At 45.6% G+C, this 14415-nt stretch overlaps 1 protein-coding gene across 1 annotated transcript; it reads left to right on the forward strand.

The window, feature by feature from the left end:
• Positions 1-8687: 8687 nt before the first annotated feature.
• Positions 8688-13067, forward strand: LOC144604565 (transcription factor Sox-18A-like). Its single transcript, XM_078419142.1, has 2 exons — positions 8688-9065; positions 11350-13067. Exons 1-2 carry the CDS (start codon positions 8780-8782, stop codon positions 12207-12209), a joined length of 1146 nt encoding a protein of 381 aa, XP_078275268.1. The 5' UTR covers positions 8688-8779; the 3' UTR covers positions 12210-13067.
• Positions 13068-14415: the final 1348 nt, after the last annotated feature.

Consider the following 14415-nt stretch of genomic DNA (forward strand, 5'->3'; position numbering starts at 1 on the left):
GAACTCCCCCTCCTCCTAACTTGACACCATTCAGATAATAATCTGCCTTTCTATTCTTACTTCCAAAGTGAATAACCTCACACTTGTCAAGAGCTGTTACTGTCCACAAGCCACCTCTAAAAGTCAGCTTTTTGTTGTGTGCACCAAGGTTGTGATGAAGCCTCAGACCGCGTGGTGGTGATACAGCAGGGAAACAGGCCCTTCAGCCCAACATCCATGCTGACCAAGATGCCCCGTCTAAGCTAGTCCCATATGCTTGTATTTGAACCACATCCCTCTAAACTTTGTGTTGGAAGGAACTGCAGATGCTGGTTTGTACCGAAGATAAACACAAAGTGCTGGAGTAACTGAGTGGGCCAGGCAGCATCTCTGGAGAAAAGGAATAGGTGACATTTCGGGTCACCAGTCTGAAGAAGGGTTCCTACCCGAAACGTCACCTGTTCCTTTTTTCCAGAAATACCGCCTGACCCGCTGAGTTACTCCAGTATTTGTGTCTGTCTCCCTCTAAACTTTTCCTGTCTACGGTGGAACCCAACTTGGGAATTGGTAAACCGGTCAGTGGAGTGTAGGCGCTGTATGATGGCCCAGTCTGCCAGCTCCTCATCAATGTGCTGACTGACGTTGGAGAATACCGAACCGTGTCTCGCTGGGCTGAATCTGACCTACTTTTTTTTCTGAACAGATTGTAGATTGGACGACATTACTGTCATCCAACTGGAATATCTTGCTTGTATTTCCCACATAAAATGCAGTTTTCTGAAGTAAAATATAATAAAGTGAGACCCAGTATAAGAACTCAGTAGTCAGGTGCGAAACATTCCCAATAGAACTGATTAAATTACTTGGTTGGTTGCATTTACTGCCTGTTTCATAAGGCTGAAATCATGACCTTGTATCTGTCTTCTAATTGTGCCAGTTCCAATTTTTTAAGTCTGCAAGCGAGGGTGGAACAGCCAATGTTTTAGTTTATCTAGTTGAAAAGGCACTTTGTCGTTTCTAATGCCAGTGAGGCTAGATGCAAGTTAGAAGGTGCGACAGGTTGGTTCGGCTAAACATTAAATAACTGCGAGCGTGAGCTGTTCTTTCGATTTAGTCGAATGCCCTCGTGGTTCAGAAGTTCTCGCCGGGTCTTGGTCCCACCCTGAATCTGCAACACGATCGGCTGCAGGGTGGTTGTGGGGACGTGAGACGGGTTTCACGGCGGGGTGAACATCAGATACACCACATTATTATCACATAGATGGCGATCAATGTACCAGTGAGCGCGGTATTTATTCACAAAATGCTGGAGTAACTCAGCAGGTCAGGCAGCATCTCAGGAGAGAAGGAATAGGTGACGTTTCGGGTCGAGACCCTTCGTCGCCAACTGACGCCGGAGCGCTACGTTCTGGATAACTTCAAGTAATATTTCAGCTCAGCGTTACCAGGCTAACAACCTTCACCTGTAGTTTTGTGCAAACTACTTCTACAGCCGCGACAGAGCAACCAACACAACAGTGTAGTGTGGTCTGTGATTTTTTTTAGATACTTTCTTGAATAAAAGTTTAAATTCCCTTAAAACCAGGAATTGATTTTGGATTTACGGGCATTGCGTTTGAATGAGTCCCACACACAATTATTACAAAATATTTAGGTATAATGTGTAGGAAGGAACCGCGGATGCTGGTTTAAACTGAAGATAGAGATAAAAAGATGGAACAACCGCGAGCCAGGCAGCATCTCCGGAGAAAGGGAATAGGTAACAAAATATTATTCGATTGTACTTAAAAAAAAATACATTTCTATTATTTACTTCGTTACATTAAGTGCACATAAGTCCTCTGGCCAAGAGTTATTCCTGTTAATAGGGGTCTTTTTTTTCTTTCTTTGAACCACAAATATCAATAATAATTAATTACCTCCGTCTACATAAATTATCGAAATTCCAGCATGAGTTATTTTATGCAGAATAGTCACCTTCAATCTCTTGGAGTAGAAGCTACTTATTTCTGATACAGTGCTGAAAGTATTGGTAAGAAATTAATAAGACAGAACAGTTACTTCCAATCGTGTGAATGTAAATGGAGGGACTTTCTGAAATACGTTTAATGAATCTAATTGTATGCACACAAGATAATTTGGGCATTTAAAATATTCAGTTTAAAAACTTCATATTAAATGGGATAAAACAGAATGAATGATAACAGCTGAGTAATAATCATTGACATTTTTTAATAAGATTATAAAGTCACCGTTGACAATATTTTGTAAATCTAATTTAAGGTTCAGCTTTAGCCCCTGTTACTAGCATGCGACACTTTTCAAAAACGAGTACAAGGCTTCTTTTGGACCCAATGTTATGATATTTTCGTTGTTTAAAATCCCCCAAATCAAATACCGAATTATTAAAATTGAAAAGCAGCGGTAAAGAAATTAAAAGTATTTTTGGTCTAGTTTTACCTCAAAACCTCCAAATCACATCATTAGCAATGTAGCAATTACCTCGTTAGATCGCCACAATTGTCATCACAATGGATCCTCTGTTTAAATTTGCATCTCAACAATACTGGTAAGGAGTTGTCAACACCGTTGTTAACATTTCCGAATAACCAGAGGAACGAAAACGTGAAAATGAAAAAAAAAATACTGTATCTCATCAGAGTTTCCTATTTTAATCCTAGCCGGAAGCTGCTTTGTAGAAGTCCGCTGCAAGAGTGTTGGAAGGAACTGCAGATGCTGGTTTAAACCGAACATTAGCACAAAATGCTGGAGTAACTCAGCGGGACAGGCAGCATCTCTGGAGAGAAGGAATGGGTGACAATTCGGGTCGAGAACGGTGTGAAGAAGGGTCTCGGCCCGAAACGTCACCCATTCCTTCTCTCCAGAGAAACTGCCTGTGCCGCTGAGTTACTCCAGCATTTTGCGTCTGTCCACTGCAAGGATGCGTTTCGCAGCGGACATCGAAAGTGCACGAGAAAGCGGTTCTGTTTCTATAACAAAATATCATCTCCTCGATGCAACATCGTTGAACCTGATGCGTAGAGCTGCCATACTTCCACATGTTTTACAGCTATCACGGTATTCGCTGGAGCACTGAGTCAGAGGATTGTAGATTGAAATTCTGTTCTAGGATTTGAGCACATCCCTGATTGACTAAATGCTCGATTGTCCTTGTTTAGGGTATTAAATCCAAGGTTTGTTCAGGTGTATGTTCAAGGGAGTTCTCACGACCTTAAACATAATATTTATCCTCTTTGCCCCAATATTTATTTGCGGAGAACATGTGCACCAATTAACTAGTATGAATAAAACCTACAGGAAAACATTTGAAAATGCCTCAAATCTACCCTTGTGCACCTTCTCAGTTTGCAGTCGCGTAAAGTTAAGAGAAAGTGCTGAATTACGCCCAAAATTCCTACCAGAACCAAAATCGGTGAAAGTAAGAAACGCAGACCGCTTTTCCATATAACGAGAAAAAGGTTATCGCTCTTTCTCTTTTTCTTATATATATATATATATATAAATATAAAAAGAACAAGAAGGCTCTCGACCTGAAAGTCAGCCATACCTCCTCTCCAGATATATATATATATATATATATATATATATATATATATATATATATATATATATATATACATACACACATGTACATTAATGCACACATATCTTTATATACATGCACATAAAACAAACAATAATAATGCAAACAGACAAAACCACTAGCCCAAGGTCTATGTGGTCCAGAGCTTATTTGGGGCCGAATGGATGGAGAATCTACAGTAAATTAAATTGCATGCCACCAGTAAAATAAGTTTCTGAAGGAAGTGAATTTATAAAAATATAAAAAGAACAAGAAGGCTCTCGACCCGAAAGTCAGCCATACCTCCTCTCCAGAGATGCTGTCTGTCCCATTGAATTACTCCAGCTTTTTGTGTCTATCTTCGGTTTAAACCAGCACCTGCAGTTCCTTCCTACACAATATAAAAAAGAGCAGACTTATATTAAAAGTATTAAAGGCAAAATGATTATTCTAAGAGTTTTGTAGAGGAACATGTGTTCTTACCTATTCTGGAACCTGGTCTGAAGAAGGGTCTCGACCCGAAAATTCACCCATTCCTTCTCTCCAGAGATGCTGCCTGACCCGCTGAGTTACTCCAGCATTTTGTGATACCTATTCTGGAACAGCAACTGGCCAAATGATGTACTTGTTGGCATATAGAGTGGTACCACATGGTTACATGCCCTTTGGCCTAACTTTCCCACACTGATTAAGCTGTCCCATCTACTCCAGTCCCACTTGCCTGTGTTTGACCCAAATGGCTTTGAATCTTTCCTCTCCATGTACCTGTCTTTTAAATGTTGCGATAGTACTTGCCTCAACTACCTCCTCCAGCACACGTTCCATACACACACCATCTTTTTGTGAAAAAGTTAGCTTTCAGGTTCCTATTAAATCTTTCCCGTCTCAACTTAAACCTTTGATCCCTGGTTCTTGATTCCCCTACACTGGGTAAAAGACCTTGTGCATTATGTTTTAAAAACATAAATGTTTAAGGTGCTAAAAAGATATAAGATATGAAAACATAGAGATAAACATCCTGGCATCTGTTTGAAACATGTACACCCACCTTTTAAATTATGAAATTGTCATTTTGTTTCACAAATTTTCAAATAAGCATCAAATTTACTCTGAAACTTCACAGTTAATTAGCTAATTTTACTAAACCGAAGCTCAGTGCCAGACAAAAAGGATCGCCAGGTATCCTGATGTTCTGATTATTTAGAGTGACAATATGGAAACAGGCCCTTCGGCCCAGCAAGTCTACACCAACCATCGATCACACAGACAATCGACCATCAATCAATATCATCCATATTATCCCGCTTTCTCATCCACTCTCTACACAATGGGGGCAATTTACAGAGGGCCAACTAACCTACAAACCCACACATCTTTGGGTGTACCCAAAGGAACACCCGGGGGAAACCCATGCGGTCACGGGGAGAACGTGCAAACTCCACATTCAGCACCCGAGGTCAGGATCGAACCCAGGTCTCCAATACTGTGAAACAGCAGCTCAACCTGCTGCATTACTGTGACCACCTCAATCGTCATGCTTGTGGCCTTGATGCACACATGTCTTATATACATGACATATGTACCGATCAGCCAAAACATTATGACCACTGACAGGTGAAATGAATAACATTGGTTATCTTGTTACAATGGCACCTGTCAAGGGGTGGGATATATTTGGCAGCAAGTGAACAGTCAGTTCTTGAAGTTGATGTGTTGGATGCAGGAGAAATGGGCGGGAGTAAAGACCTGGGTGACTTTGACAAGGGCCAAATTGTTGTGGCCAGATGACTGGGTCAGAGCATCTCTGAAACGGCAAGGCTTGTGGGGTGCTCCCAGTCAGCAGTGGTGAGTTCCTACCGACAGTGGTCCGAGGAGGGACAAACCACAAACCGGCGACAGACAGGGTGTTGGGCGCCCAAGGCTCATCGATGCGCGAGGGCAACGAAGACTATCGCGTCTGGTCCGAACTGACAGAAGGTCTACTGTGGCACAAGTCACTGAAAATTTTAATGATGGTCACGGGAGGAATGTGTCACAATACACAGTGCATCGCACCCTGCTGCGTATGGGGCTGCACACGGAGGACCAACAGCATATTAGGCAGGTGGTCATAATGTTTTGGCTCATCAGGTCATAATGTTTTGGCTGATCGGTGTATACATTTGGAGCATGTATCTGTTCGCATATAAGGTATGTATATATATATACCTTATATACATACCTTATATGCACATATATACATGCTCCAAATGTAGCCCCTGTGTCTGGGAATGGTGATTTAATTTCTGCAATACTACTGAAGGAACTGAAGCCAAACCCGACTACTGTCCTTCACCAGTCTTCATAGTTACACCGTAACATTGTTTAGGTTCTGGTTTATTATTGTCATGTGTACCGAGGTACAGTGAAAAACCTTTGTTTGTGTGCTACCCCATCAAGTCAGATAGTACTATACATGAATGTGGGCAAGTCATACACAAGTACAACAGGCAGTGCAAAGGGAAAAATACCAGAGAGCAGAATAGAGATCTGAATCAGTCTGAAGAAGGGTCTCGACCCGAAACGTCACCCAGTCCTTCTCTCCTGAGATGCTGCCTGACCTGCTGAGTTACTCCAGCATTTTGTGAAAAGAATAGAGACCTAAGCACTGTAGCTGAACAGTTCCAGAGAAAAGGTCCAATAACCAAAATGAGATAGTGTAAGAAAATAACTGCAGATGCTGGTACAAATCGAAGGTATTTATTCACAAAATGCTGGAGTAACTCAGCAGGTCAGGCAGCATCTCAGGAGAGAAGGAATGGGTGTCTGGGTCAAAATGTGGTCATAGAGTAGGATGTCTGGGTCAAAATGAGATAGGTTGGTGAATTGGGACTAGACCCGAGCTTATGGAGGACTGTTCAGAAGTCTGATAACAGATGGGAATAAGCTATTCCTGGGTCATGCGGTATGGGTTTTCAAGCTTCTGTATCTTCTGGCTCCTTGGAGTGGGGAGAAGAAGGAATATTTGGGATGGGAAAGGTCCTTGATTATTCCTTGATTGTACCCCAGTTGTTGTCCTCCCAGAACTTACATCCTGATGGTCAATATCTCAGACATGTCTTGATTGCACATTGGACCATGATAATGTACAGTCCGTCCAGAGCCAAATAAACATCTGCTCTTTAATGGCACACAAAGTTTAGATGACCAGGAGGTTAGGACTATCATACTTCGAGGGGCAATGGCTGATTTCAGAAGCCACTGGTGTAATAACTGAATTGCCTGGCTATCTGAGCATCATTATTTGTTCTGCCAAGGTCCCATTTCTCAGTGACTCCTTGGCCCATTTTGACATACGCTCTGCCGTTGAAATTTTCAGCCTGCGGTTTGCCAATCCAAAGGTGAAGACCAAGTCTGAGGCATTCAAGTCAGGTGATCCCAACCTGCAGAGGATATCCAGGTGCGAGCATTGCAAAGCCACCGAGAACACCAAGGTACACCTCCAGACCAAGCTGAGAGCCCAGACTAGCCAGCCCGACTCCAGTCGCTTGTGGCAAGACTTGCTTGCTTCAACGGGCAACAGAGTGAAGTTGGGAAGAATCGCTGGCAACAGCACATCTCTCCACAGCGAGCCCAGTACATTCCGTACTCATTTTGAGCAGAGGGTCTGGGGAATTGTACAGGTGCACACGGCAGCTTCCTGTACACCTGTACCCATGGCCTCTATCAAAGACGTCAGATTACCCCTCCTGACAGTGAACCCATGCATAGTGACTGGCCCAGATCTGGCAGTCTCTGGCCATGTTATCAGAACCAGCTGGCCTGAGCATTTGCAGACATCTTCAATCTTCCCCCACTGCAAGCTGACACTCCCACCTGCTTTGCGATGTAGGTGCCAAAGAAAGTCAAGGTGTGGTGACGTGTGACCACAGTCTGATGGCTCTGACATCAACTCCCATGAAGTGCTTTGAGCAGCTGGTCGTGGGGCACATTAACTCCAGCTTCCCATTCAGTCTGAATCCACTGCAATTTGTCGACCAGCATAACCAAGGCAGTCATCATCACCCTGGCCCTTCACTCATCCATACAGCATAGAATCATCCAGCTGGACGGCCTTGGCCCAACTTGACCATGCTGACCAAGTTGGCCTTCCGGGCTAGTCCCATTTGCTTGCATTTGGCCTATATCCCTCTAAACCTTTCCTATCCATATACCTGTTAATTATACCTACTTCTATAGGTTCCGATGGCAGCTCGGTCCAGATACATACTACCCTCTGCAGAGGGCCAAGATAAAGTCCTCGCCTGGTCAACCTCTCCCTGTAGCTCAGGGCCCCCGCACCCTCAATAGACAATAGGTGCAGGAGGAGGCCATTCGGCCTTTCGAGCCAGCACCGCCATTCAATGTGATCATGGCTGATCATTCTCTATCAGTACCCCGTTCCTGCCTTCTCCCCATACCCCCTGACTCCGCTATCATTAAGAGCTCTATCTAGCTCTCTCTTGAATGCATTCAGTGAATTGGCCTCCACTGCCTTCTGAGGCAGAGAATTCCACAGATTCACAACTCTCTGACTGAAAAAGATTTTCCTCATCTCAGTTCTAAATGGCCTACCCCTTATTCTTAAACTGTGGCCCCTTGTTCTGGACTCCCCCAACATTGGGAACACGTTTCCTGCCTCTAACGTGTCCAACCCCTTAATAATCTTATATGTTTCGATAAGATCTCCTCTCATCCTCCTTGTCAATCTTCTCTGCGCCCTTTCCAGCTTGACAACAAGCTCTGGTTCTCGATTCCCCTACTCAGGGTGAAAGACTGTGCGTCCACCCTATTTACACTGACATTTATTAGACAGCCTGCGAGCTCGTCAGAATCGCACTGCCCAAGAAGCCGCCGAACGATGGGTTTGCTGGTGAACTCCCCCTCCGCCTCACCATAATCTTTGGTGCACTGTCACCCGTTCCTTCTCTCCAGAGACGCTGAGTTACTCCAGCATTTCTGTGTCTATCTTGGGTTTAAACCAGCACCTGCAGTTCCTTCCTCTACTTTATCCATCGACTGGTGGAATCACGCCTCCCGGTCTCTGATTGGCGTCGCTCCTGTATATTTGCCTCCGGAGCGGTGGAGCCAGGAGCAGAAGTTGGCAAGACTTAAGGTGTTTGTGTTTGTCAGTGAAGAGTCCACCCAGTCGCAGGCAGCTGGCTATCGGCGCTCAGATAAAGAAGTGTTCTGGCTGGAATGAGTATTTCTGAGGCGGAATACTGCCGTGTAGAGGATTGTCAGCCCGGGGGAGCAGGCTTGGACACGGCCGCTTCCCCATGGGGTCGGGGCGAGAGCGCTGCCGCCTCGCAACCCACAACTCTTGCGCCAGTTGTCGCCGCGAGTAAAGCGGAGGGGAAAGGCGACAGCGAATCCCGGATCCGTCGCCCGATGAACGCCTTCATGGTCTGGGCCAAGGACGAACGCAAACGGCTCGCCCAACAAAACCCCGACCTGCACAACGCAGTTCTCAGCAAAATGCTCGGTGAGTTATTGGCCCTGACTAACAACGCGGGCGCAAGGTGGGTTATAGGCAAAGACAGACACAGAGTGCTGGAGTAACTCAGTGGGTCAGGCAGCATCTGTGGGGAACATGGATAGGTGACGTTTCACAGAGTGCTGGAGTAACTCAGTGGGTCAGGTAGCATCTCTGGAGAACATGGATTGGGACCCTTCTTCACACTGGGCACTCTGGGCAGGCATGCAGGGACCAAGGGGGAGAGATTTGTGTCACTGCTGCTGTTTCTACAGCGATGGCTAGATTCAGAATACTGAACTGATAACGTGGTGCAAAACGAAGTTACAATCTGACTGACATCAGGATGTGTGTGTGTCTGTCTGTGGGTGTGGGTGTGTGTGTGTCATACTTTGCGAAAAGCCCGCAGTCGTATTGTCGACGAAAATGTAAATTAATTGTCAATAAAACCCAAAGTGCTGGAGGAACCCAGGGCGGGGCAGCACCTGTGGAGGCAATGGACAAATGGTGTTTCGGGTCGGGCCGCTTCAGGTTCATTCTCCTGGCGTTTAATTGTCACACGTCCCGCCAACGGAACGGTGACATTACTAGGTGACAGGCCTACAAACCGAACAACGCAGTTATTATATAATAATCACAAATATAATAAATTCATAGCAGTAAAACTAGGGTAACCTTAATAGTGCAAAAACCCAGGTCCACAGCGCAACCAAGGACACAGTCCATAGAAGACCACAGACCAAATAACTTTAAATTAAACTCGCTGGAATTTAGAAGATTGAGGGGGGATCTTATAGAAACTTACAAAATTCTTAAGGGGTTGGACAGGCTAGATGCAGGAAGATTGTTCCCGATGTTGGGGAAGTCCAGAACAAGGGGTCACAATTTAAGGATAAGGAGGAAGTCTTTTAGGACCGAGATGAGAACTTTTTTTTCACACAGAGAGTGGCGAGTCTGTGGAATTCTCTGCCACAGAAGGTAGTTGAGGCCAGTTCATTGGCTATATTTAAGAGGGAGTTAGATGTGGCCCTTGTGGCTAAAGGGATCAGGGGGTATGGAGAGAAGGCAGGTACAGGATACTGAGTTGGATGATCAGCCATGATCATATTGAATGGCGGTGCAGGCTCGAAGAGCCGAATGGCCTACTCCTGCACCTATTTTCTATGTTTCTATGTTTCTAAATTGTTGATGGACACAAAATGCTGGACTAACTCAGCGGGACAGGCAGCATCTCTGGGAACATAGAAACATAGAAAATAGGTGCAGGAGGGGGCCATTTGGCCCTTCGAGCCAGCACCGCCATTCATTGTGATCATGGCTGATCGTCCACAATCAGTAACCCATGCCTGCCTTCTCCCCATATCCCGTGATTCCACTAGCCCCTAGAGCACTATCTAATTCTCTCTTAAATTCATCCAGTGAATTGGCCCCCACTGTCTTCTGTGGCAGAGAATTCCACAAATTCACAACTCTGTGTGAAAAGGGTTCTTCTTACCTCAGTTTTAAATGGCCTCCCCTTTATTGTTAGACTGTGGCCCCTGATTCTGGACCCCCCCCCCCCCCCCAACATTGGAGAGAAGGGATGAGTGACGTTTCGGGTCGAGACACTTCTTCAGACGTAAACCTGTTCTTCAGAACAATTCAGCTGTCAATGGGAAATCATGGACAGGCGACGTTTCGAAACCGGACCTCTCCTCAGTCTATTCCGTCTAAAGACCCGAAACGTCGTCTGTCCACTCCCTCCACAGATGCTGCCTGACCTGCTGAGTTCCTCCAGCACTTTGTGCTTTCCTCAAGATTCCAGCACCCGCAATTCTTTCTTCATGTCTACTATAATAATGTATTTCATGGAAACTATAATAATTAGATAATATTTCAATGTTAAATAACAATTAAAGTTATATTAAATTAATATTAAATTATTCACCTGAACCCCTGTTTCGAACTCAGGCTGTTTTGATTTACAGTGTAGGAAAGAACTGCAGGTGCTGGTTTAAATCGAAGGTAGACACAAAGTGCTGGAGTAACTCAGCAGGTCAGGCAGCATCTGTGGAGGGAATGGACAGAAGACGTTTCGGGTCTTTAGACTGAATAGGCTGAGGAGAAGTCCGGGTTCGAAACGTCGCCTGTCCATGATTTCCCATTGACAGCTGAATCGGAGAGAAGGAATTGGGTACTCCAGCATTTGGTGTCTACCTCTGGTTTGATTTACGTTCTTTACTTTCAATGACCTGTGCGTGTGGCGTTGCAGTGGGGTTAATGTCAGTGAATTGTTTCTACATCAACCTTACAGGACAGTCCTGGAAATCTCTCCCCTTTGATGAGAAACGTCCGTTTGTGGAGGAGGCGGAGAGACTCCGAGTGCAGCACTTGCAAGACCACCCCAACTACAAGTACCGACCGCGCAGGAAGAAGGCGAGCAAGAAGGTGAAGCGGACCGAGGGCAGCCTCCTTGCCCACAGCCTGCCCCGACCCCACGGCGCCGGTCTCAGGACTAGAGTGGGAGCCGGCGGTGATCAGTACAGCCGGGGCCAGTCTGAGCTCAGGGCCGGTGGGCAGCATCAACTCGCCTCGCTCGTTCACTACCGCGACCTGCATCACGCACTGGGCACGCCGGAGTTTGAGAACTACGGCTTGCCCACGCCTGAGATGTCCCCCTTGGACGCGCTGGACCCCGTGTTCTTCCCATCTCACGTCCAGGAAGACGGCGACGTGTCGTACGCTGCCTACCACCGCCATCACCACCACGACTACAGCCGGGACAAGGCAGACGTCCTGGGCTACCCAGGCCACATGTCTGCCAACGTGGCAGAGCTGCTGAGGAGCCCGCAGCATCTGTACTACGGCCAGATGTGCCACGAAGGTCAGGGTAACTTGCCCGTGCACCTGGGACACCTGTCGCCTCCTCCAGAAGCCCAGCACCTTGACAACAACGTGGAACACTTTGGCCCACCCGAGCTTTGGACTGATGTTGACCGCAGCGAGTTTGACCAGTATTTGAATCTGGCAAGGACTCGTACAGATAACTCCGGCCAAACCTTTCACGTCTCTCTGTCCAAACTGAACCCGAGAGCCTGCGAGGAGAGCAGTTTCATCTCTGTGCTGAGCGACGCCAGCAACGCTGTGTACTACAGCGCCTGCCTCACCGGCTAGATGGCCACACTCAGCTGTGCAAAACCCCCTGCAAAAAGACACAGAGTGCTGGAGGAACTCGGCGGGTCAGGCAGCATCTGTGGAGGGGGAAGGGGCAGGCGACGTTCCAGGCCGGTGCCCTTCTCCAGACTGAACCTCATCTGCCAATTCCCTCCACAAACGCGGCCTGTGTGAAATTAATCTGGGACATTTTGGACAGGCGACGTTTCGAAAAAAGGGACCCTCGCTCAGATTAATCAGTCTGAAGAAGAGCCCCGACCACAAACATCTGTCCATCCCCTCCACAGACGCTGAGTTCCTCCAGCACATTGTGTTTTGCCCAAGATTCCAGCACCTGCAGTTTTCATTTTTGTGTCTCCAGTGTTAAGTCCCAGTGCTGGTTTCTTTGCAATATATTATTTTCATTTAAAAAAATTGTAATTGAACTGTTACTGTAATGATATATTTACTTACTTCTTTCTCTGCCGAGATGACTAGCTGGTTCCCATGGGTGTAAAGGAGGTAATAAAGTCAAGCAGAAATTAGCAAGTGGCGGGTTGAAAACCAATGATGATCAAACAATATCGGTGTCCAAAGCAAATTAATAATAAAAAGGGAATTGTGCTTGTCAGAGATTATTCCGACTCGAATATTTTGTATAAACCCTAATGTGGCAGCACGTACAGAGAGATATGTGATCGGATCACCTTCGATGAAAGTCCAAATGTATTTGTCGAGATCGTTCTTTCGGCCTTCTGTGGATGCAACCTGATATTTTGGCGCTTTTGAACCTGATTATGCATCTAACTGGCAGTGTACAATGCTAACGAGATCCCACATACTATTGTAGTAGTGCTTTTTGCTGTAATTGCATTTTCTAAATCTGTTAATAAATTCTGTTATTTAATAAAAAAAAGAACATCTTGTAAATTGCCTCCGTCATATAAAATCCCCTTGTTTATTTGCTTGAACACATTTGACCATTATTTTGCTCAATGACACCCAAAGTTCAGGAAGATAGACACAAACGCTGGAGTAACTCAGCGGGACAGGCAGCATCTCTGGAGAGAAGGAATGGGTGACGTTTGGGGTTGACCCTTCAGACTTAGTCAGGGGAGAGGGACACAAGGGATATGGATGGAAGGGTGAGGTGTGAAAACTTTCCCCAAGCTAACAATGATCTATTCTACACTTTCCTGGATATTCGTCCCTTTTGATCTCGTGTTTTCACACCTTACTCTTCCATAGCTCTTGTTTCCCTCTCCCCTGACTCTCAGTCTGAAGAAGGGTCTCGACCCGAAGCATCACCCGTTCCTTCTATCCAGAGATGCTGCCTGTCTTCGGTGTAAATCAGCATCTGCAGTTCCTTCCTACACATCCAAAGTTCCAGATTGTCTTCAAGTAACATGTCTGTTCTAGCACAAGTTTCCAATAGACAATAGGTGCAGGAGTAGGCCATTCGGCCCTTGGAGCCAGCACCGCCATTCCATTAAACATTCTCATGTTAAAGGTTGATGGATGAACAAGAAATTGTACTGAGTTCATGATAAGGACCTTGTGGAGGTTATGATTTGATCAGTCCTAATACTCTATGCACTCTCCAGACGTTTGCTTATATGATATCCTAAAAGAATAGCATTGGAATTGTTGCCAGGACTTGAAGGCCAGAGCTTTTAGGCGAGGTTGGACAGGCTGGGACTTTATTCTTTAGAGAGCAGGAGGATGAGCGGTGATCCTGTAGAGGTGCATGAAATCATTGGAGACCCTCAGACTATCTTTACACAGACTTTACTGGACCTTATCATGCACTAAACGTTATTCCCATTATCCTGTATCAGTACGCTCTGGACGGCTTGATTGTAATCATGTGTAGTCTTTCCGCTGACTGGAGAGCACCAAACTAAAAAGCTTTTCACTGTACACGTGATGATAAATTGAACCAAACTAAACTGAGAGGAACAGAAAAGGTGAAATGCACAATCTTTACACAAAGTGGGGAGTCAGCAGTGTTTAATTGTGGTATATATAGCACAATGGAACAATGAAATCCTTACTTGCGGCAGCACAACAGGTCTGTAAATACAGTAAACATAGAAACATAGAAAATAGGTGCAGGAGTAGGCCATTCGGCCCTTCGAGCCAACACCGCCATTCAATATGATCATGGCTGATCATCCAGAATCAGTACCCTGTTCTTGATTTCTCCCCATATCCCTTGATTCCCTTA

Source organism: Rhinoraja longicauda, chromosome 22 (assembly GCF_053455715.1).
Source record: "Rhinoraja longicauda isolate Sanriku21f chromosome 22, sRhiLon1.1, whole genome shotgun sequence".
NCBI classification, from domain to species: domain Eukaryota; kingdom Metazoa; phylum Chordata; class Chondrichthyes; order Rajiformes; family Arhynchobatidae; genus Rhinoraja; species Rhinoraja longicauda.

Coding starts and splice junctions, on each gene's coding strand:
- LOC144604565 (XM_078419142.1), top strand. CDS start 8,780: ATGAGTATTTCTGAGGCGGAATACTGCCGTGTAGAGGATTGTCAGCCC. Junction 9,066..11,349: donor AGTTCTCAGCAAAATGCTCG/GTGAGTTATTGG, acceptor TCAACCTTACAG/GACAGTCCTGGAAATCTCTC.